Here is a 25,406-nt window from a genome sequence, read left to right as displayed (position 1 = left end):
CTGCTGAAAGCAACGAAACGACAAACAGACTATGGAATCCTATACAATTGCTAGTGCCATTAATAAGTCAGATAAAATTATTTTATAAACTTTTTAATGAAAACATACAATTCTGAAATACAAATCTTTTACTGTACTTGTTACCATTAAAGCGTAGTTATTTGGGATCATGATATTGGCAAAATCATCGTAAATATCCAATTTGTCAAGAAGATCATGATTGGAACATGTTTACCCAAAAATAAAGAAAAATAAAAGCTTGGGGTTCATAATGATGAAAGTTGCCTAATCTCCTTAACGGTCTAAAGCTCCAATCATGATCCTATATAAAAACAACTTTATGGGGTTTATTCCAAGTCAAAACCAGCTTAACTTTTTTAAGTACTGCTTGAACCCGAATATTCATATAAATTATTAAGAAATATAGACTTTTAAAGTTGATTTAATCCGGTTTTCTAAATGCGTAATCCATTATAATTTTGTATCTTCACTCTCCTTAATTGCCCTTTTTCCAGAGAAAAAAATAAAGTTGCTTTTATATTTGGGGGGCTCTATATGAATATCTTGTTTAGTAAGCATCCCATAAAGTGTTTGTGCCTGCAAAGGCACCAGCCCTTGCCATGAAAGAATAAGGAAGTGGAATTCCCAAACTTCAATGCTTCGTCTCAGATACCTTTACACAGTCATTCCTATTTCCTATGTTTTTGTTGCTCTCATATTTTTTTCCTACATTTGTCAACTTTTTTTTATTTATTTATCAACACTCACCTATGCTATGCACCGACATTTGTTTGAAAAACAAAAGGAGTAATTACAAACGCAAAGATCTAAAAATAAGGTAAACTACTTATTTAGTTACCTATTTATTATTAGGCTTAATATAAAAAAAATGTTTAAATTATACACAAAGTTAATTTTAGGTGTTTAAAGAATTTTTCGTTAAAAATATCTGTCTAATGTTTCTGATATTACACTTTTATGTGTCTATCATTTCTGACGTTACACTTTTATATGCCTAATGTTAAATTCATCGTAAAGTGACATGTGTTATACTTATAAAATTTAAAATAATACTTAAAATTATTATTTTAAAAAACTCAATATTTTATTAAATTATAAAAAACCTAAAATCCCTAATTTCAATCATTTTTACCGGCGCGAACCAACTTATATCAGTAGTTAAAAGAATCGTTTTTGTTCCATGGATTCGAGCACCAGCGTCTGTAAGGGTGATTGGACGTTCATTGTCAAATAGTTGAGAGTATTTAGTATAAATATTACTTTGTAATCACTTTAGCTTAACAAAAAAAATCCCTTACTACAGTCAGCCGCCACCAACGCCATCAATCAGCCGAAAATCCTGATGGCATACGACTGCCCAAACCCCCACCAGTCAAACCCCCATGTTTTTTACGTGGTGATTTGTAACACAAAATCGAGCAACTAAATGATTTCGATGACATGCAAAGATTATGGCGATTCAAACTGTGATTTCTCACGTTAAACTCCGACTAAATGGAGTGTTCGACGACAAAGAGCGTCGACCATGTCAACATCACTAGCGGTCTACGTGGATAAAAGAGTTTGGACTTAAAGTTTTTAGAATTTTTGGGATTATTTTGAAATTTAAGAAAACGATTGGGTTTTTAAAATCATTTAACCCTGTGCTAGGGTAACATAAACACATTTTCAAAGCTTTTTGTAATTACAATATTAATTGTAGATTTCAAAAAATTGAGAAACTCATAACATTTAAAACATCTAATTTTTCGGTTCAAAAAATGCCACTCTAATATTATAAAACCCGGATTGGTAATCCAACCAATTAAATCAATAGCTTTTTATTAAGAGAAAATAATCTCAGTGACCAAAAATGCCTTATAATATACGATTTTAACCAATTTTTTTTGGATTTGCCAAAATGACCAACTAAATCGCAATGCGATCGATAATTCGCAATGCGATCGATAATTCGCAACGCGATCTCCGGTATATCAAATCAGTTTCCAGATTCGCAACGCGAACTTCGACTATCGCAATGCGAACTTCGACTATCGCAATGCGAACTTGGACTATCGCAATGCGAATATGTAAATCGCAATGCGATAGTCGACTATCGCAATGCGAACTTGGACTATCGCAACGTGAACTTCGACTATCGCAATGCGAACTTGGACTATCGCAATGCGAACATGTAAATCGCAATGCGATAGTCGAAGTTCGCATTGCGGTTTATTCCAAATTCGTTGTGATAGTCCAAAATCGCAACGACTGGTATTGCATTTGTTTCTTAAGAATTTTCTCTAAAAAAATAGTATTTGCGCGGACGTGTCGAAGACGCGTATTACCACGACCACGACCACGACCCGAGACGAGACAGACGGCGGCGGTGCACGATAGTCCCCCTTATTCTCTATCACTCAACAAGGAAGTGGGAAAGTCAAGCCTTAAATACCATTCACAATAGTGTTTCCAATACTATGTGGGATTGAGCATTACCAACACTTGTTCCCAATACTATGTGGGATTGAGCCTTAAATAGTGATATTATTTTTGAATGTTTTGCTTAAAATTGCAATAATCGCGATTGAATGTAGATTGACTTTTAATTATGACATATTTAATCGTATAATACTAATGCAATTGGTTGCTGATTCAGTTGTTTTAAGGTGCATGATTGTTAATTGTTTCCTGAATAATCACATTGTATTGAAAACAATGGTTGGTAATGCCCAATCCCACATAGTATTGGAAACACTATTGGGAATGGTATTTAAGGCTTGGCTTTCCCACTTCCTTGTTGAGTGATAGAGAACAAGGGGGACTCTCGCGCGCCGCCGTCGTTCGTCTCGTCTCGGGTCGGGTCGGGTCGGGTCGGGTCGGGTCGTGGTCGTGGTCGTGGTCGTGTAATACGTGTCTTCGACACGTCCGCGCGCGAATACTATCTTTTTAGAGAAAATTCTTAAGAAACAAATGCAATACCACCAGTCGTTGCGATTTTGGACTATCGCAACGAATTTGGAATAAATCGCAACGCGAACTTGGACTATCGCAATGCGAATATGTAAATCGCAATGCGATAGTCTACTATCGCAACGCGAACTTCGACTATCGCATTGCGATTTACATATTCGCATTGCGATAGTCAATTATTGCATTGCGATTTACATATTCGTATTGCGATAGTCGAAGTTCGCATTGCGATAGTCGAAGTTCGCGTTGCGAATCTGGAAACTGATTTGCGATACCGGAGATCGCGTTGCGAATTATCGATCGCATTGCGATTTAGTTGGTCATTTTGGCAAATCCAAAAAAAATTGGTTAAAATCGTATATTATAAAGCATTTTTGATCAATGAAGTTATTTTCTCTTTTATTAAACCAGTTAAATCATTAATTCAATAAAATTACTATGAACTCATATTTTAAATTAGTCCTTAAAATTTTGAACATTTTATTTAATTCTTAAACCATGATCCTCCTTTTAAATTAATCTACAAACTTTTGAATATTTCAATTTCATCATCAAATTCATTCAAATATGTAATTAGTTTCAACCATAGTTTAACCTAATTTATTTTCCAAACATGTAATTATATAACTTGGCCTAACTATTTTATTAACAAGGGATGTTATTAGTATATGCGTATAGTTTAAGATGAAATTGGAATGTTTAAAAAGTTTATGTACCAATTTAGAACGAAGGTCATACGTAAAGTTTGTGAATGAAATTAAAATGTTCAAAAGTTTGAGAATAAAATTATAATCTAGGGATAAAATTAAAATATTTAAAAATTTATGAATTAATTTATAATAAGAATCATACTTTAAAGACATGTGATACAATTACTCTATAAATATAAATATTCAGACTCAGCAAACATGATTGCATGTAGATTTAGTGCCCAGATTTTACCTTTTCTGGATTTAAGAAATAAACCAGCAATAGAAAAAACCATTAACTTTAAATAAAATTAGGTCTAAGGACTTGAAATCTCTTTTTAATATATGTATATATTTACTAAAACTATTTTAAGAAATTTATATAACTTTTTTTTATTAAATTGTTGTCACAATTTAAGTGATTTTTTTATAAAAATAGAAGTCATTGATTTTATTTAAAAAAAGAGAAATAATATCTATCATTACAATAAACATATAATTAGGACATATCACATAATCAACATAAGAAACTAGTCACTTGAGATCGTATAAGGACTGTACAAAGAAAAAAGATTAAAACTCATCTAAAAAGCTCAAACAAAATATAGAAGCAAACACATATGACTGTATCGGCAAACGACCCACAACAGGAGATCAAACTATTGAAATTAAACGTCATGAGAAAAATATCTTTGAACGCAAACTAGGTATCCAAATCCAATTTGAGGGTTTAAAGCATGGAAGATCAACATGATAGTAAATAAGTATCATCTTGATTGATCGATGCGTCGTCAAATTCAATACTGAAAAAATTAAATAAAAAATTGTCAAACGATTGAAAATGTGCCAAAAGTCAGAGAAAATTGTGTCATAAAGATATACGAAAGTATGCCTTAAAGATAGAGTTACTGAAAATAAAAAAACAAAGAAAAAACAAGATGTGATATAAAAAATAAAAATCCAGGAATATAGACAACCGACAACTAACACTAATACCAATATCGTCGCCTGTTCAAGAAAGAAGAAAAGAAAGAAATAAGAAACAAGCTGCAAGAGGAAAAAAAATAGAGTTTTAAAATTTTGCGAGTTGCATTTTATAATGTAAGTGATTTCAATTTAATTCCTAAAGTCAATTCAAATAATATAGGAATAAAGTATTTTTATAAAGACGTTAATAAAAACACTATAAATGAAAAATAAAAATATCAAAAGCAATATTGAAAAATATAAAAATGTTAGGTTTGAAATTTTAAACTATACTTGTTAGGCCTTTAACATTTTTACGGGCATTCCTCTTATAAAATAACTAATAAAATTATAAAACTACTTATATATTTTGGATTTTTATATAATTTATTTCTTGAACAATATCACGCTTTATTAAGAGATTTCTGAATTTTTACACGTTTAGTATTATATTTTAAAAAATATTTTTACTCGTTTTAAATCGATATTTTATCTATTGTACTTCATTAAAAGGTGAACGAAGAGATATAAATGTAAATTGTGATCATTAATATCAAGAGACTTGATTCTATGACATTACACTTAATTGGGAGAGCTATCATTTAAATTTAAGGTCATTAGCTCAAATCCTTCGGCGTAAATGTTCACATTTCGTGCCTATGCGACTATTCATTTTATGAATATTTCGTTATTATTTGTATTATCGAGTGAATTACTAAAAATATCCTTCAACAAAAATATGATAGATAAAATATTGAGAGCATAAATACCATGAGAATACAATACAAAATGTGTTGGTCCAAAACCTTAAAGAAAAAACACTTTGAAAATGAATTATTGGCATAATTTATGTGCAACACATATGGTGTTGGATTATGCAAAATAATGGTGCAATGTGAGAGATTCTCTCAAAGGAAGCAAAAATCGACAACTTTGAAAATAAGGCATTGAAGCAAATAATATTTTGAGCACATGGTTCCAGATTGGACCGTCGTGGCCTTATTTTGTTTATTCATACTATTAAGGACAAAATTTTATGAAACACCAACCCACAAGGTCTACCGTCCAAACCTTGACTTTTATTTTAGGTGTAAACACTCAAGTTACCCACTATTTCTTTCAACTTGTTTTCTTTTACGAATATGAAATCTTGTACAATTAATTTTCTAAGTTTTAAATATTAAGCAATTTCGACTTATATCGATGTTAATTTTTATATACAAACTCATCAAATGATTTCAGTAATAAATTTTTTTTTAAATTTTGAGTTCGAATAATTATATCAACATAATTTCAACGTTGTCAATTAATTAATAAAATTATAAATAAATATTATCTCGTCCGATTACATATTTTTGGCCATAGAAGACCCATTGATGTCAAGTCCCCATTAATTTAAATCGATTAGTTGGATGGTCCTTTTACATTCATCGATGACAAGTTAAATTTATTGACTCAACTAATTTGAAAGTGTTAATGTTATAAAATAGATTCTACCCATAAATATTATATTTTTTAAAGATTTTATTTAATTTTATCTTTTGATAAAATGAATATGACTATTATTGTACTTGTCGAGGATAATCCAAAATAAATATCAACATATATTATGCCATATTTTAACATTTTATTACTTGAAATGCAATCATCATCGATTAAGGACCTAACTATAGTGTAATAAATTTAAAAGTGATCATGCATTTCTAATCCATAAAGATGAAATGTATGTGTTTCAGATCTTCATTTTTTTTTCTGTGGCTACCGAAACTAAAGTTTACCTTAAAACTCTAATCAATTGTGATATATATAAAAAGTAAACTTCACTTAAATACTAAAGGATCGGGTCGAGTTTTTTTAATGTGATGTTCAGATCGGGTTCGAGTTTAGGGTAAAAATACCCGATCCAACCCGACATGAAAATATATATAATTTTACCTTATATATTTATGTATAATTATAATAATACACCTCTATATATTATTTTTTTTCAATTAAGTCACTATTTTTATTGAATAAAAAGATGTCTTTTATTATTTCAGGTCGGGTCGAGTCAGGTCGAATTTTTAAGTTATATATCGGGTCGGGTTTGGGTCGAGTGAAAACTTATTTTGGTCGAGTCGGGTTGAGTCTCGGGTGGATGACTCCTTGTTCTCGGGTCGGGTGGACCAAAAACCCAACCCGACCCATGTCCATCCCTAGATCGAAATACAATCATTTTCATGTTAAATTTAAATAGTAACATAAATTCATTATTAAAAATATATTAAAATAACAATAATTAACAAAAATATTATCAATAAAATTGGTTTGTTTATCTTGTATGTTAAATAAGTTGAAATAAGTTGAAATGTGTGTTGCGTTTAACCCTTATATTTTTATTTTTAAATTATAAAATAATAAAAAATAATATACGAATTATGTGAAAACAATAATTAAACTAAACAGTATTAAATAACTATAAATACTAAATAATTACAAAAATAAATAAAAATTATTAACATTTTGTTTTAATATTTTAATGATTTTTGATACATCAAGATTCATATTGAATAGTACGTGCAGACCGTACATCAAGAAATTAATCAGAATAAAATATTTGTCAATCTATTTGATTAAGTAGAGATGCATTGCATTTTCAAAATAAATGTTAAGATTAGAACTTATACAATATAAAATAATATAAATATCTTTAATCACTCGATTAATTAATAGAGCTCATAATGAAATATTTATTTTTTATATATATATATATATATATAATTAAAACAATTAAATAAACACAAAAATACCTTTCTAAATGTTTTGTTGTTGTTGTTTTTCTTTTAAAATTTTATAAATTTAAACTGTTTGCCAGTGTGAAGAAGTGGTGATGTGTGGTTTATATAGACAGACCATCTCAAAAATTTAATTTTTTAATCAAAATATAATTAGAAAATCACAGCTCTGTTTTTTTTTTTTAAATATTTTACGGAAAATGCGAATTCAATCTACATCTTCCCTTTTAACCAATTAAAATTGAGAAACCTAAAACACTTTATCACGTCAGATAAAGACATGTCCAATTGAGAGTATTTTTATTAAAATACTATCAATTAAACGAGTCTTTATCACATGTGAGCGAAAATTATATTATTCCTTTAAATAACTTTTTTTGATAATATATTTATAATTAATTTAAATATAGATATTATTCTCATAGAAGTATCTTAATTTTAGCAATAATTCATACTAGTTAAATTAAAAATACTTAAAATGATCATTAATTTAGGATGTTAATATTTTAATCACGCAAAAAAAAATTCTTCATTTTAACTACGCAACTTCTAAAACGCTACCGTCTTAGTCAAACAACTATTAATTCTCTCTAACGACGCTTACCGTTTTGATGAGAATTAAGCGGGAGTAATGTTGTATTAAAGAGGTGTATAACAGTATAAAAGATAAAAGTGAGAATTAAGTGGGAATAATGTTATATTAAACGTTATAAAAAAATATTGGATAAAATATACAAATGGTCCACTATAAGGTGTTATTTTGTTGTGTCCCCTAACTATTAAAAATTATAAAATGATATTCTAACTATAGAATATTATTTTGTTGAGTTTCCTAACTATTAAAAATTACAAAATGATCATTCGATTATTTATATGTTCCAAACTCATCATTTTCCATTTAAAAAAATTGACGGCCGTTAGGGTTGGATGTTAACCTTTTGATTGGGGTATAATAAAATCTGATCTCAGAAAAGTTTGAGATATATTTTGTAGATCGACTCTCCATCAATATTATACCGTCGAGTCATTGCTTAAAATATTATGTCGACGAGTTAGAATTTGAAAGCAACTACGATGTAAATAGATATTATTAAAACATGATTTTATCATATCCTAGTTAAGAAATTAATGTCAATCTTATACGGTTGTCATTTTTTGTCGAAAAAGGACGTTTGAAACTTATGAATAATTGAATGATTATTTTGTAATTTTTGATAGTCGGAAGACTCAACATAACAATGTCCTATAATCAAAAAATCATTTTATAATTTTTTATAATAAGATGACTCAACAAAATAACATCACATAATATGAATTATTTGTATACTTTAGCCAAAAATATGATATCAAAGCTTTTTTTTTTACGTGCATCACTGTCTGTTAACTCTAACAAACACTCTTTTAACTCTACACTTATACTGGAGCCGTACAATAATATAAACATTAAATAAAAAAGTAAAGTCCAATGAAAACAGCTCAACTCACTGATTTACTCAAACTCAACTCACCTGCATCACCACACCGCCAGCCGAACCATAGCTGGATGATCATGCTCCTCCCCTTTTCCTCTCGCAAAAACAAAAGAAAAATATTAGTCCCCACAACAAATATCATCTTCTCTTCCCCAGCAAAACTCACAATGCCTCCGTCCCCCTTCTTCTTCTTCTTCTTCTTCTTCTCCTTGCTGTTTCTGCCATGTCAATCACTTCACATTCACAGCCGTAGGATCCTCCATCAACCCTTCGTCCCCGTCGGATCCACCCCTCTGCCTCCATCTCCTTCCCCTCCTTCTTCCAAATACCCTTTCTCTTCTTCTTCTTCTTCTTCTCCTCCTCCCGACTCTCCTTTCTTCCCTTCTTTTCCTTACTCTCCCCCTCCTCCTTCCCCTTCCGCTTTCGCTTCTTTCCCCGCCAACATTTCCTCCCTCACTCTCCCCCACGCTTCTTCTCCCACCCACAACTCTCACATCATCTTCATCCTCGGCGTCGTTGCCGCCTCCCTCGTCGCTGCCTTACTCCTCTTCTTCTACTACCGCCACCGCCGCAAGCAGAAACGTGGCTCTGTCGACGATAACAAGACCTTGACATCCAATAATAGCAGTAGGTTGTACCCCAACAATGTTCTTGCTGGTAAGCTGAGGACGACTTCCACCACCAGTTCCGAATTGCTTTATTTGGGTACGTTGGTGAATTCACGAGGCGGAGTCGACGGTGGTGGATCCAATAATTCGCCGGCTAATGCTAGATTTGATCCTAGAAAAATGGACTCTCCGGAGCTCCAGCCGTTGCCGCCGTTGTCTCGACAGAGCACCGGTCGGAACTTCCGAGCCGGTGACGTTCAGTCGGTTACTGAAGAAGACGAAGAGGAGCATTTTTATTCACCGAGAGGATCTTCCGGCGGTCGAGATAGTCCTAGTGGGAACGGATCCAGGTCAAGAAGAGCATTTGCGGCGATTGCTGTAAAAAGCATCGAGACTAGTAGTACTTCGTCGAGTTCATCTTCGAGTTCAAGTTCACCCGCCAGGTCTAAATCACTCAGTATATCTCCGCCGGTTAGTGCGAGTCCAGTAAGATCCAACCCGAAATCTCCTGAACTCGTTCACGTTCAACCTTCTTTCGCTCCGGCGAGGGTTTCAGCTGATTCGCCTCGAGTTTCCAATGCTTCCAATGGAAATGTACGATCTCCCTCGCTGTCTTTAACTTCAACATCACCAAACGGGGAAGAATCAAATAATCGAAACATCCAATCTCCCTCGTTGTCTCCGATGTTCATCCAGAACCCAGATTCATATGTTGTCCCCGATCGGAACATTGGGTCACCTTCGCTGTCTTCGACTAGTACTCCAAATAGAGCGTTGATAGAGAAACTAGATGCATCGATTAGAAATTTCAAGCATTTGGTTCGAAATATGGGGACTTCATTGGTTTCAGCTTCAGCTGCTAGTAGTTCACCGGCCAAAGAATCTCCCGTTAATGATCTGGGTCGAAACCAAACCAGGTCGCCATCAGTTGGTTCCGCTTCTACTTCACCTGAGAGAATGGTTAACGATTTGAATCCAATTGTTAGGTCTCCTTCACTGTCATCAGCCTCTACATCACCAAAAAGAGCGTTGGATGAGAATGAGCGGTCTCCTCTACTATCATCGGCTTCATCATCATCTGACGAAGTTTTCGAGAAAAACTCAGAGAAGTCGCCATTGGTGGTTGCTTTTTGGGATTACAATAGGAGTTCTTCTTTCTCATCTTCAGCTTCTTCATCACGAGGAAGAGATCTGGAGAACGGTCCTGATGCATCTCCTGTAAGAGTTAGCGGAGCTTCAGAGAAGCCTATGTTGACTCCACCACCGCCGCCACCTCCTCCTCCTCCAAAGCAACGAAGGCTCTGGGAGAAACCACTTTCATCTGTATCTTTTGCTAAACAAATATCGAGACCGCCTCCTCTTACACCTCCTTCGATGCCGTTTATGATGCAAAACCCAATTAGTATTACTCAAGACGACTTGCCTACTAGGTCCGAGTCTGAGGCAGTGGAGGATGGGGAGGCGGAGGAAGCTTCAAAACCCAAGTTAAAGCCTTTACACTGGGACAAAGTACGAGCCAGCTCCGATCGCGAAATGGTGTGGGATCACCTCAGATCGAGCTCATTTAAGTATGATTTCAACCTCTACTTATCTGTATACTTTGGAGATCTTATATAGTTCTTTTAGATCAAGTTTTTTGGTGCGAGTCTTACGTCTTTCTTGAATAATTTGTAAGAGTTTGGTTTCTGCAGGTTGAATGAGGAGATGATTGAAACACTATTTGTCGCAAATACACCGACTACGAAACCAAACCAAGCCACTCCACGTTCTGTTCTTCCATCACCAAACCAAGATAACAGAGTGTTGGATCCCAAAAAGGCGCAAAACATTGCAATTTTGTTAAGGGCACTCAATGTGACTGTCGAGGAAGTTTGTGAAGCCCTTTTAGAAGGTAATAAAATTGTTGCAATTATGGTTCAAGTTTTGTTGATATTAAAGACTTAAAATGTCCATAATTTGCACAAAGGTCATTAAGCTGCTGGATATGGTGATGATCATATTTATTTGTACTTTTGTCCCTTGAGCTTTACTTAATGAGCGTTTTCTGCTGAAGTTGTCACTGATTTTAGCGGTTTTGTTCCTTGAATTTGCCTTGCCTATAAATGATCTCAGTTGAGCTTTAATATCCTTGTCATGACCAGTCATACGATTTTCTATCTTTGGAGTTGTCAGATATGGGCACTAAAATTCACATTTATGGTGATACAGGGAGTGCAGATACACTTGGCACTGAACTTCTTGAAAGTTTATTGAAAATGGCTCCAACGAAGGAGGAGGAACGTAAATTGAAGGACTACAAAGATGATTCACCAGTCAAACTTGGTCCTGCCGAGAAATTTTTAAAAACAGTTCTTGATATACCCTTTGCATTTAAAAGGGTGGATGCAATGCTCTACATAGCTAACTTTGAGACTGAAGTTGAATACCTTAAAAAGTCTTTTGAAACTCTAGAGGTAATTTAACACGACTCCGTCTGTCTGGCTTTCACATTTCCTTACTTTCTTTCTCCTGCATATTTTCTTTCTGCTATTGTTGATCGGTTGTTTCTTCCTGTATTAAAATGTGAATACTCATTCACCTAACATATCCTTCATTGTGGTATAGAATTTTTCTGTACCTAACATTACTGCTATCCTTTTGACTATTAACAATCTTTTATCACAGGAATGACTAATATGTTTACTATAGTAACCATTAAAATAGTAAGATCGATTATCTTCAGCGGTATCTCAATGGTTTTTCCTTTTCACAGGCTGCCTGCGAGGAATTGAGAACCAGTAGGATGTTTTTTAAACTTCTAGAGGCTGTGCTCAAGACTGGAAACCGCATGAACGTTGGGACAAATCGTGGTGATGCCCATGCCTTTAAACTTGATACACTCCTTAAGCTTGTTGATGTCAAGGGTGCGGATGGGAAGACCACACTCTTGCATTTTGTTGTACAAGAAATCATAAGAACCGAGGGAGCTCGTCTTTCAAATGCTAATGACCAAACAGAAAACTCCACATCAAATGAAGATGCTCGTTGTCGGAAGCTCGGTTTACAAGTTGTTTCTAGTCTCGGTTCAGAGCTCACCAATGTGAAGAAAGCTGCTGCAATGGATTCCGAGGTACTTAACAGTGATGTCTTGAAGCTTTCTAGAGGCATCAAAAACATCAGCGACGTTCTAAGATTAAATGAAACAATGGGGTCAGGCGAGAGCAAAGAGAGATTCTCAGAATCGATGAACAGGTTTATGAAAGTGGCGGAGGAAGAGATTATAAGGGTTCGAGCCCATGAAAGCGTGGCACTATCGCTAGTGAAGGAGATCACGGAGTATTTCCATGGGAACTCTACAAAGGAAGAAGCCCACCCATTTAGGATCTTTATGGTGGTGAGGGATTTCCTTACAGTTCTTGAACGAGTCTGCAAGGAAGTCGGTATGATAAATGAACGAACCATTGTTAGTTCTGCCCATAAATTCCCAGTTCCGGTGAATCCAATGATGCAACCAGTGTTTCCAGTTCCGGTGAATCCAATGATGTCCCAAGCTTTTCTTCAGAGGAGATCGCTTTATGGTTCTGGTTCCGATGATGAGACTGCATCACCTTAGTCGTTTGCTGAAGCTGTAAAATAGAAGCTGCCAAAACTGGGTGGTTTGGGTTTTGATTGAAGCTTGTATCTCCTGGTCTGCAATACAAGGTCGCTGTAATTTACTTATTTATATTCTTATTTTTATATCTGTATAAATCCATGAACAATAATTTTGGAACAGTTTTGTTCTATATATATATCATATAATATACTAGAGGAATTTTCTTGGGAAAAAATAAGGCAGTCTTTGATATCTTGCAAGTAAAGATGTGTATTGAACTCTGAACTGTTCACCTAAATAGGCATTATAGTTGAGAATTTTGGTGAACATGTAATAATAATATGATTCTTAAAGGAGAATGTTACATTCATCAGATTCATGCCTTTAAATTCATAGCAGGCCACAATAATTTATTTAAAATATTATTTTAAAATTAGACTAATACCATCATATTGCTTATATTAGAAAGTGGTGTTAATCGCCTTTGCTTCACTGGTTCTATTGTCTCAGCATGTCAGCATCCATGCGTTCTAGAATACGACGCGCTTCTTCCTCTGTCGCAGGAACTACTTTTCGAATCTTAAATCCGGTCTTTTCGGCCTTTGCCTCCGGCCGGACAGTGAATGAGAAATGAAATGTATTTGATACCTGCTTCATGCATACATTTACAGAAAGTTATAATATATAAGTAACCATCTGATCTAATAAATTAGTAAAACACAGAATCAAGCACGTAGAAGCCTTCTGTTCTATAATAGTGCATTCTAAAGGGTTTTACCTCACTAGATCTAATCTCAGGCCTCGTAACATGAGCAACAACTTCGACGTTAATTAAAGGTTGATCTGGATTCTCGAGTTCAGTGTACAAAACGCATGATGTCAACCGAAGGAAGTCGCCTACATCAACCTGCTCGAAACACACGTTTTCTTTGCTTAAGTTATAAAAGTTCCCCGAAAGATGAACGGATAGCAATCCCATATCTTTCATATAAAATTGACAGTTAATGAACTAAAGATAGACCTAATTTGAAGCACAATTGCAATCAAAGGTGCTGGAAAGACACTTATATTGAATAACACCTAGCATGGAAGGCAAAGAAGAAGAAATGAGTCACGTCTGTTGCTTTGCATAGACATGTTTAGCTGTTCGGCCCTTCCATAAATGGTTCTGGATCTCGATCTCTCTCTATCCGAGACACAATTAAGTTAATGCTAAAAGCTCCATAGAAAGCAGAAAGGTACTTACAGGCCTTAAGAAATCAACATGATCAACTTCTAAAAAGCAAGGCACTAATCCAGCAAAGGCATAAGCTGTTGAGAAAGCTAACTCAAAGGCTCGATGCATTAAGAAACCTCCGAAAATTCGACCATGGATGTTCCTCTGCTGTGGTTGGCAGATCAAAGCATTTTCAAGACGGGTATCCCTTAAAAGAATGCTGTCTCTATCTGCTAAAGCAGGCATATCACAGAAGATTCGGCCCTCAGCCAAAAGCACTTCCAGTCTCTTTCTTTATCTCCTCATTATCAAATTCTCTTCTACCTACTCTTTTCTTTTTCCTCAATTTGCTTCTAGCTTCAGCTTCTTCAAAAAGAAACTTCTCGCGTTCGGTTTCTGGTGAAAGCCGGTTAATAACAGCAGCTTTCCCTGTCTTAGAGTCACGGGCCACAAAGATGAAGTTAGCTGTTAGAGCAACTGAATCAGAGCCGTCTGAGTTTTCTGCATGAAATCACATTATCCAATTAAAGTCTATATCAACATGGCCAAACTTCAATCTGATATATCCATAAATGAGAAATATAAGCGATCTGTGTGTAAGTTTTGGAACTTCAGTGCCATTACCAACACTATCAAACATTGTCAGTTCGATGTAGTATCTGAGTATTGGCAAAGTATCATTCATGTAAAAAAAATTGATCATCACAAGAGTCAAAATTGTACAAAACAAGAAAGAACAACATGCTTCTCCTAATTGTGCAGTATGTAAATGAACCAGAAATAAAAATGGAATCCATAAAAACCCATGGCAAAAGATAAATGAAGTGAACAAAAAAATCATAAATTACAAAAGCACCATTTTTGGATTGAATGACTTCTAGTTGAATCTCAATTGATGATGTCCCAACCCATATGACAGAACCAACAATTTTCAGATCAATGTCAACACTAATAGCCTTCTTCAAAACAATCTTGTCAACAGCAGCTGTTACCAGCAAGAGAGGCCTTGTTGTGCTATCATCATCTGAACAATGCTAATTTCACAAACAAACAAAAAAACTTTAGCCATCCAAAAAAGGGTCTAAAACCCAGATTTTATCAAGCAAAAAAGAATGAATTTTGTTAAATGAAACCTTGACAGAGATAGTCCCAGCTAAAGCATCAAGGTCTTCAAGCAATTTCCCAATTCTAACTTCATTCCATGGATCCCTATACTGTTCTCTCAAGATATAATCCGATGACAAGTTATAAAAGATGCTGGTCCTGCTTTGAGAGGGAGTTCTTGTGAGCAACTCACTCTGTGGGGGCGCATCTTTTGGTGGGTCAAGGAGCCGCTCGAATATCTTGGACCTTGCTTCCCATAAAGCATTGGTCACCGGTGAATGGTACATTCCGGGCCATAGGCTTATAGGCTTCCTGTTCCCGGTCGATGTGGAATCTGGAGTAGAACTGTCAAAGGGAGAGGAAAAAGTCGAAAAAACTGGGATGGTTTTAGGAGATGAACAATTGAAATCCATTGGGAAATTTGGGATGTTTTTTCAGGTGATCCCTGCACACAAGGGTTGATCAGAATTTTGATGGTTTGAAGGAATTTCAATTTCAATTTCAGGGTTGGGGTTGTTGACTTCTTGTTCTTTTTAGAGTTATTTTCATTCTATGCCCTCAAACTAGGGCTCTCATTCATAATTAGATAACAAATTTTTAAACATTTCAATTGCATCCCTAAACTATGACTCTCTCTCTAAAGTGATCTTAAATTTTGAATATTTCATTTTTATCCCTAAACTATAATTGTTATTTGATCTTAGAATATTATAATAAATCTAAGTTTCATGATTAATAAGATATAATTTAAAATTTAAGATAACAATTAAATATAAATTCAAAAGGTAACTATTGAATTAATATTAGCTCATAGTCTCGTAAATTTGCAACTCACATGAGCACCATTAACAATGAGCACTATTAAATTAATTTATAAAATGTAAAATTATAAAATACTAAACGTATAATTATAAATTAGTTAAAAATCTAAATGCAATACAATATTTATAAAACATTAGTTTTTAGGGTAAACTATGCCATTGACCACCTAACTATTTACCATTTTAACTTTAACTATCGATTTTTCAATTTTGTCAACCGGATCACCTAACTATTTAAATCTTGTCAATCAAGCCACCTGCTGTTAAATATTAACAAGGGAGATGACGTGACGTGACAGTTAATAAAATTTGTATAGTTACACATTTAATCCTCATTACTTACACACTCTATTAATTTGATCATAACTTTTAATTAATTCAATAAATTTAATCCTTAATCAAATGGTGACATGTGTCACTATATGATTAGATTTTTTTTTATTTTTATTAAATTCAATAAATTTTTCATCCAATAAAATGGTGTCACGTGTCACCAATTGAACGAATTAAAAATAAATTGAATTAATAATTGTTGTTGGTAAGGTTTGAACCCACAACGTGAAAAGAGGAAGCAAACAATCCAACCACTGGGCTACAACATTCAAATGATATACATATCACGACATAATATATATAGTTAGTGGCAATAAGAAAAGGGAAAATGACCTAATAAGAACTCTAACATGAAATAATTGAATAATATGATAATATGATATATACACACACACAAATATTATAGTCGATTAATATGTGAATGTATTATATTTATATTTTAAATCATTTTAATGAAAAATAAAAATAAGGTTAATGTATTATAATTGAAATATAACGAAGAGTTTCGTTGACTTAGAATTTTCTTGATAGTTGAGGGCTTATCGTAGTAAACATTTTAACTTATGCACTGACTTGTTTATATACCAGTTAGAGTAAGAATTTTATATTTTATTATTTATTCATTATATATTTGAAGAAAATTTTAGGGGAAACTTGATTTTACTGAATTAGTCTATTTAATATAGAGTTGTTAAATAAGATTAGAATCTGATCGACGTAATAATACTTTAAAATATAAGATATGATACATTTCAGTTCAACAAAATTAGAATAATGAAGATAATTTATTAATTTAAAATATATAAAATGATACATTTCAATTATAACATATTCAATTCACTTTTATTTTATTTTTTGCATTAAATGAGATTTTTTATTAAGCTAAAGGTGATTATAAAGTAGTATATGTTTTAAATACTCTCAACCATTTGACAATGAATGTTCAATCACCCTTGTAGTCGCTGGTGCTCAAACCCACAACCTCTAGGAACCACAATTCCTTTAACTACTAAGGTAAGTTGGTTCGTGCATGTGATTTAAAATATAAATAAAATATATTCATTTATTCATAATTATAATATTTGTTTATATATTTTTTATATTTTCATACTATTCAATTATTTAATGTTTGAGTCTTTATAAGGTCATTTATTACCATTAACTATATTATAAATTATATAGATTATGTTCTGTATACTAGACAAATTTATTAGTTTATTTTAGTGGTTAGAGCATTTAATTTTTTGGATTGCATTCTAGGTTCAAACCCCACTAACAACAATTATTGATTTAATTTATTTTTCATTCATTTCAATTGGTGACATGTGCCACCATTTAATTGGATGAAAATTTTATTAAATAAAAATATTAAAAAAATCCAATCACACAGTGACACATGTCACCATCTAATTGAGGATTAAATTTATTGAATTAAATAAAAGTTAGGACCAAATTAATATAATGTGTAAGTAATAAGGACTAAATGTATAATTATACAAATTTTATTATCTGCCACGTCATCTCTTCCGTTAATATTCAATGGCAAGTGGCTTGATTGACAAGATTTAAATAATTAGGTTACCCGATTAACATAGTTGAAAAGTCGGTGGTTAAAGTAAAATGAGTAAATAGTTAGATGGTCAATGATATAGTTTATGCTAAAAACTAATGATTTATAAATAATGTATTTTAATTAAATTACATTTAGATTTTAACTAATTTACAATTATACGTTCAATACTTTGTAATTTAACGTTTTATAAATTAATTTAATAATACTTATCATTAATAGTGATTATCCGTGCTTATCGAGCGTGACGGTATCATCCTATATAAAAATAAGGCTTATTTGATGAAGGTCCTACTTTGTCTATGCTTAAAACTCTTATTATTGGGATGTCTCAGGTACGAATCCTTAATATACGGCTAAGGAAAGACGTTACTGGAATTATTATTATTTTTTTAACATTTCAGGTAAAGCACTACCTAAAACATTAATTTTTTCTACCTAAAATGTTAATATTGGGCGCTACCTAAAATGTTTAACATTTTCAGTATTACATAAAATATTATTTTTTCTACCGAAAATGTTAATATTAGGTTCTACCAGAAATTAGTTAGCAAAAATAACATTTTAAGTAAAAAAATAATAATGTTTTAGGTAACGTTTTACCAGAAATATTAAAAAATAATATTTCCGATAATACATTTTCTTAACCGTATATTAAAGTTATCGTACAACATAACTGCCCCTTATTATTGTAACCAACTATTGAGCTTTGACCAGGTTAGCATCTTATTAACTTTTAGGGTAAACTCTCTATTTGGTCACCAATTTATTTTCATATTTATATTTTAATCAACTATTTATTTATTATTCAAAATCATACTTAACATATGTTCATTTTTGTTTTTTTTAATTAATCATAAGTATCCAATCTATTGACCAACTAATTCAGACCGAGTTTTACTTTTATTTTAGTTATTTGTGGTTAGGCTTGACAGTTTACTTAATGAAAATAGAGATATGACATGATATAATAATAATTTTAGTCCCTAAACTTATACTTTCTATCAAATTGGAGCCTAGATTTGACCGTTTACTTGGTGGAAATAGACCGACCCCAGGTTGTTAATGTTGATAGCCCACTGTTGTCTTATTCATCAAGTGGCATGTCATGTAACAAATCCTGCAAGCTCCCATTCTCCATGTAATCATAAATGGCAATCCTTTGATCCCCAGTCAAGCAATATCCAATTAATGGGACAATATTCGGGTGGCTGATTCTACCAAGAAACTCGAGCTCTCACGCAACTTCATGATCGGCCAATGTTGATCAATGAACCAAGACTTTAACAGCTACATGGATCCCACCAGGCAGAAATCCTCTATAAGCGTGCCCGAATTTCCCTTCCAATACTAGGGCACCTATATTGAAATTTGAAGTTGCAGACAAGATGTCTGCAAATGTGAGATTCAACAATGGTTTATCATACATCATTTCAGGGACAAGTGTTGCCTGTTTAAAATCAACCACCCATGTGGTCGGTTTGGAAAGAAGAGATATCCGCCATGTTTTGTTCTTTATACGGTCTTTTATGAGAATCAAATTGATAATTTTTTTAAAAAAATATTGAAGATTTATTGAACTATTTCAAATTAAAGCTAATTTGCTAGAATAAGTAAATTTTGAGGACTAAAACTGTGATTATATCATGTCACGTCCGTTATTAATGCATTAAATTATGTTTAGAGTTTAGACAAACAAAGCCATATGGCAATTGGGCATGATATATACAACTCAAAACAGTTTTGAGGGGTATCAAGCATTAAATATGGAAGATGATGGAAATATACATCATCTACTAATGCATTATAGCTCTCCACTAAAGGAAAAATACCAAAAAAGTCACTAAAATCTTTTGACATCTACGAAGTAAAATATGCCACACACACACATCATTCGCAACCCTTAAGCAATACTTTCATTTGCATCAGACAACTTTAAAACTGAGATTTTGGATTGTGACCCTTGAAAAATGCTCCAAATCCCCTTCCATTTCATCAAGCATCAATGACACTCAATGGAACATGCCACCTCGACGTCACATGGATGCCTAATTGGCATAAATCCCAGACCAGAAAGTTAAAAGTCCACTTTCTCTTGGCATAAATTCTAGTAAATGAAAAAGTAGGAAGTTAGGCAGCAAAATCCAGCATAAAGAAAACAGCATGGATCTAGATGTCTTTTTTGATAGTTATTCGATTGAAACATGATAGCATTCATGAGGGTGCACGATGATTCCCAACCGTGCATGCGACAGTTCTGCTACTAGTAGCGTATGCCAAATTAAGATTCATAATCCAGAAAGTGCAAACAATAAACAGCAGTGAATTACACAATTCATCGATCAAAAAGACAAATGACTGGAACCCTCACAAGTCACAACTATAAGATCTCTAGTTTATGTTACAGACAGCAATCACTCGACCTACATCTTATCATTCGGCAATTATCACATTAATCTATAAGGAAAACAAATCCCACAATTATAAAGTGATCTTACTTACATCACATGTGGCTTCAACCGGTGCGAAAATAATAGTTCTACATACATGATCGTTTAGGGAGAAAGCCTGGAAAGATAACCTACGATACTAACAAATCTAAAGCTTTTCCTCCAGGACATTAGTGAAGGATTCTACTATGAAATAAAAGACACCAAAACCTAATGTGGATGCTTAAAAATGTAACCGATACAATTACATTGAGTACTGAATGCATAAAGTTGAAATAGTAAGTAAAGCTTCATACATGTAACTTCAACCTTTATTTAAACATGCACAAGAAAAAAATACTTCCACATGCACTAAGCTAAGATACAATACTCACCATATCCCATATCGCTTCACAGACTCTCGTTGACATCTCGAGCAACAATAAGTTCCTCTAAATAATCAACATCACCAGTATCTGAAGGCATCAAAATTTCATCCTCGGTGGTAAAATGGTAACGCTCCCCAATAGCTCTTAAAAACTGGTATACTTCAAACATGGTAGGCCTCTCCTTGGGAGGTGGCAATACACAGTTACATGCAACTTTAAGAAATTGGAAAAGTTCATTATCAACACCCTTGCCAACCAAGGTTGTGTCAATAGCATCTTGAAGTTTTCCATCATTTGATAGCTGCATAATCCATTCAACCAGACTTCCCTTGAAGTTCTCAGGAGCTTTGGATACATGGGTAGGTTTTTCACCAGTCACCAACTCAAGAAGGACAACTCCAAAGCTGTAGACATCTCCTTTTGGTGTGGCCAGTAGAGTTCTGCCATATTCAGGGGCAACATAACCTAAATCTCCAAACTCACCATTCACAAAGGTGCTCAAATGTGTATCAATTGGGTTCATCAGCCTAGCAAGACCAAAATCGGATATTTTGGGCTCAAAATCTGCATCCAGTAAGATACACTTAGAACTTATATTTCGATGAATTATACGAGGATTGCAGTTGTGGTGGAGCCATGCAAATCCTTTGGCAGACCCTATACCAATTTTAAGCCTTAAGGACCACACCATAGGCTTTTTAGCATCATCTGTAGGATGCAAATTATCATTGAGAGTACCATTTGCCATATATCTGTATACTATAAGCCTCTCCTTTTTTGCCATGCAGAAACCTAGAAGGGGAACTAAGTTATGGTGTTTCACATTTCCCAGAGTAGCCATCTCAGATGAAAATTCTTTGTCAGAGTGTTGAGAATCTTGTAACCTCTTAATCATAAGTGCGGTTCCATCTTCAAGGACTCCTTTGTACATAGTCCCTGTTCTTCCTGATCCGATGATATTTCTTTTGTTGAAATTATTAGTGGCCTTCATAAGATCATTTAGTTTCATCTTGGAAACTCCCTTTTCAAACAAGGAAACCTGAAATAACATTACCTTATAAGTACGTCACATACGAAAAACAATAAAGAGAAAAATAAAAGCTTGGTGTTAGCTCAAATCTGATATTGCGATATTAAAGTAGCTTGCCTTAATGCCTTTTTCTCCCTTTAAGCTCTTTGCCCATTTGTTTCCATCTGGATCATCATCCTTCTTCCTCATGGCAACCATTCTACGGTAATAGAAGAACATACCAATAGCCACACCTATTGCAGCAACTGTCACCCCACCAACAGCAGCCCCGGCAATAATTCCAGTTTTAGGGCCTCCTGAAGTTGACCGACAAAGATCCAGAGGCTTCCCACACAGTCCAGGATTATGTGCAAAATCCTCTGCTGTTATTGTATCATTAAAAGATGGGATCGGACCTGACAAGAGATTATTAGACACACTAAACGTTTTCATCCTATTCAGCAAAGTGAGAACTGGAGGAATTGAGCCCGTCAATCTGTTGTTGTCGAGCTTCAAAAGGTTTAAGAAGCTACAATTTGCGAGGGCTGGTGGAATCTCTCCAGAGAAATTATTAGATGAGAGATCAAGTGTAGTGACAAAATAGATAAGATCAGAAATATTAGATGGAATACTTCCATAGAGACTGTTGCTCGAAAGATCTAAGCCTGTCATACTTTTGCATTTCTCAATTCCTCGAGGGAACACACCCTTAAGTCCCATGTCGGAAAGCTTGATATTTATGACCCTATTCTCATCCGGGTGCCAACAATCAATCCCGGTAAATCTACAAATAAACCCTTCAGTGTTGTTGTTGAAATTCCATGTGGAATTTAAGTAACCGAAGGGGTCCTCAAGTGAATCTTTGATGCTCTTCAAACAATCAATATCGTCTTGAGACGCGTGCCTCAAACTACAGCCAAGCAATAACCACACTAAAACGCTGACAGAAACAGCACAAACTCGGGTATGCAACACCATGATTATGAATAAGCCCCGCAAATCAAAACTGAAATGGTGGATTCCTGAAGGAAATTTGTACAGCTAATAACAGTTTAAAGCGCCAAATCTTCTAAACCATGGTTCAAAATTTACACCTGAAACAAGTAAAAAGAAAAGAAAAAAAAGAGAGGAAATAAGATCGAACTCACCTTTCGTAATTATCCAAAAACACCAAGAATAAAAGCTATAAAAAAGGAAAGAGCATAGATAACATAGTTCAGCTGATAAACCATCAAATTCACAAGGACTAACACAAAACTAGAAACTTTTACACAGACAAAAATTAAGCAAACCGGGTGAAGTTGACCACTTGACCTAGATTCTGATTTATCAAATATCAACAAGACCCAGAAAGGGAAATTAAAGCAGGATGAAGCTTTGTTACCAAAATTCAAAGAACCACCTCTGATTTCTCAAATATCAACCGAAGAAGATCCAAGAACAGCCAAAAGGGTACTCTGGAAACTACAAGGAAGCATCCCTCTTTTCCACGGAGAAACTAAGAGAGGAGACCTCAATACTTCATATATGAAAAAGAGAAAAATAAGGCAAATTCAACATCATGGTTTGAATAGTCAAAAGCATAATTCAAGACAAGAAAACAAAAAATAATAGGTAAAAAAAAGAGAGAGAAATGAAGGAAAGACCAGCTTGAGTTGTTTTCTTTTATCCGAGCTATGGAGACGACTAGTCTCCAAGATGGGGCAAAGACATTTTAGTGCTCTTTGCTTGACTTGCTTTCCGTTGAAAGATATTTTTGCTTAAAAATTATTCCATAAATAACAAAGGAAAAAGGAGCAGTGAAAATTGTACAGAGAGTTAAAAAATGATTGTTGTAATGACCATCCGACTTTGGCCAAATTTTCAATTTGGTGGCCGACCATTTGTATAATCCCATTAAGCGGTCAACAGCCATACAAATTTTAGAATAAAACCTCTATAGAGTAATTCTTTTTCTATTATGATTTGGTTATCTTATTTTTCGTTTATCATTTGATAATACGTTGATTTTTCATTGAAAGTTTAAGTTGCGATTGTCGAAGTTCGCGTTGCGATTTATTCCAAATTCGTTGTGATAGTCAAAATCGCAACGACTGGTGGTATTGCATTTGTTTCTTAAGAATTTTCTCTAAAAAAATAGTATTCGTGCGGACGTGTCGAAGACACGTATTACCATTACCATTACCATTACCACGACCACGACCACGACCCGACCCGAGACGAGACGGACGGCGGCGGCGGCGGCGCGCGAGAGTTTCCCTTGTTCTCTATCACTCAACAAGGAAGTGGAAAGTCAAGCCTTAAATACTATTATCAACAGTGTTTCCAATACTATGTGGGATTGAGCATTACCAACACTTGTTCTCAATACTATGTGGGATTGAGCCTTAAATAGTGATACTATTTTTGAATGTTTTGCTTAAAATTGCAATAATCGCAATTGATTGTAGATTGACTTTTAATTATGACATATTTAATCGTATAATACTAATGCAATTGGTTGCTGATTCAGTTGTTTTAAGGTGCATGATTGTTAATTGTTTCCTGAATAATCACATTGTATTGGAAATAAGTGTTGGTAATGCTCAATCCCACATAGTATTGTAAACACTATTGGGAATGGTATTTAAGGCTTGGCTTTCCCACTTCCTTGTTGAGTGATAGAGAACAAGGGGACTCTCGCACGCCGCCGCCGTCTCGTCTCGTCTCGGGTCGGGTCGTGTCGTGGTCGTGGTCGTGGTAATACGTGTATTCGACACGTCCGCGCGAATACTATCTTTTTAGAGAAAATTCTTAAGAAACAAATGCAATACTATCGCAACAAATTTGGAATAAATCGCAATGCGAATATGTAAATCGCAATGCGATAGTCGAAGTTCGCGTTGCGATAGTCGAATTTGGAAAATCGCAACGCGAACTTCGACTATCGCATTGCGATTTACATATCGCATTGCGATAGTCCAAGTTCGCATTGCGATAGTCCAAGTTCCCATTGCGATAGTCGAAGTTCGCGTTGCGAATCTGGAAACTGATTTGCGATACCGGAGATCGCGTTGCGAATTATCGATCGCATTGCGATTTAGTTGGTCATTTTGGCAAATCCAAAAAAGGTTGGTTAAAATCGTATTTTATAAGGTATTTTTGGTCAATGAGATTATTTTCTCAAATATTTATTTTAAGGCTTTGATTGTCACGTTATGATTTTTGTCACACACTAATATTAGGTTTAAGAGCAACCTTTGTTCTTGTAGTGGATCCAATTTATCATTTACGCACATATCATATTTTCGCATTAATTTAACTCTCAAAGTTGTTTAATTGCATCATTCTATATCCACCCTAACCTAAACCCTAAATTGATAACCTTAAATCATAACATCTAAACCCTAATCCTAATCCTTAAACCATCAATTTAGGGTTTTAAGTTAAGGAGATGGTATAAAATGATGCAATTGAATAATTTTAAGGTCTAAATTGAT

At 34.0% G+C, this 25,406-nt stretch overlaps 2 protein-coding genes and 1 pseudogene across 4 annotated transcripts; 1 reads left to right on the top strand and 2 right to left on the bottom strand.

Annotated features, from left to right (window-relative positions):
* The first annotated feature begins 8,952 nt into the window (after positions 1-8,952).
* Positions 8,953-13,281, top strand: LOC120185169 (formin-like protein 1). The gene is made up of 4 exons (XM_039189460.1): positions 8,953-11,050; positions 11,174-11,373; positions 11,691-11,935; positions 12,235-13,281. Exons 1-4 carry the CDS (start codon positions 9,042-9,044, stop codon positions 13,072-13,074), a joined length of 3,294 nt encoding a protein of 1,097 aa, XP_039045391.1. The 5' UTR covers positions 8,953-9,041; the 3' UTR covers positions 13,075-13,281.
* Positions 13,282-13,446: 165 nt separating this feature from the next.
* Positions 13,447-15,889, bottom strand: LOC120185173 (annotated as a pseudogene).
* A 3,971-nt stretch (positions 15,890-19,860) lies between these two features.
* Positions 19,861-23,641, bottom strand: LOC120185171 (probably inactive leucine-rich repeat receptor-like protein kinase At5g48380). Of its 3 annotated transcripts, none has more exons than XM_039189463.1 (4): positions 23,330-23,641; positions 22,066-23,021; positions 20,925-21,957; positions 19,861-20,207 (listed from the first exon to the last, which is right to left on the bottom strand). In XM_039189463.1, the coding sequence occupies exons 2-3, from the start codon at positions 22,903-22,905 to the stop codon at positions 20,941-20,943; spliced, it is 1,857 nt and encodes a 618-aa protein (XP_039045394.1). In that variant the 5' UTR covers positions 22,906-23,021; positions 23,330-23,641; the 3' UTR covers positions 19,861-20,207; positions 20,925-20,940. The 3 variants fall into 3 exon arrangements, with proteins under 3 accessions (XP_039045394.1, XP_039045395.1, XP_039045393.1); XM_039189464.1 differs by having other exon boundaries at positions 19,861-20,148; XM_039189462.1 differs by lacking the exon at positions 19,861-20,207 and having other exon boundaries at positions 20,615-21,957; positions 23,330-23,640.
* Between the last annotated feature and the right edge of the window lie 1,765 nt (positions 23,642-25,406).

The sequence above is a fragment of the Hibiscus syriacus genome, unplaced genomic scaffold, assembly GCF_006381635.1.
Source record: "Hibiscus syriacus cultivar Baekdansim isolate YM2019G1 unplaced genomic scaffold, ASM638163v2 tig00112989_pilon, whole genome shotgun sequence".
NCBI classification, from domain to species: domain Eukaryota; kingdom Viridiplantae; phylum Streptophyta; class Magnoliopsida; order Malvales; family Malvaceae; genus Hibiscus; species Hibiscus syriacus.
Note: the sequence above shows the minus strand (reverse complement) of the source record. Positions and strands in the feature narration are given on the sequence as shown.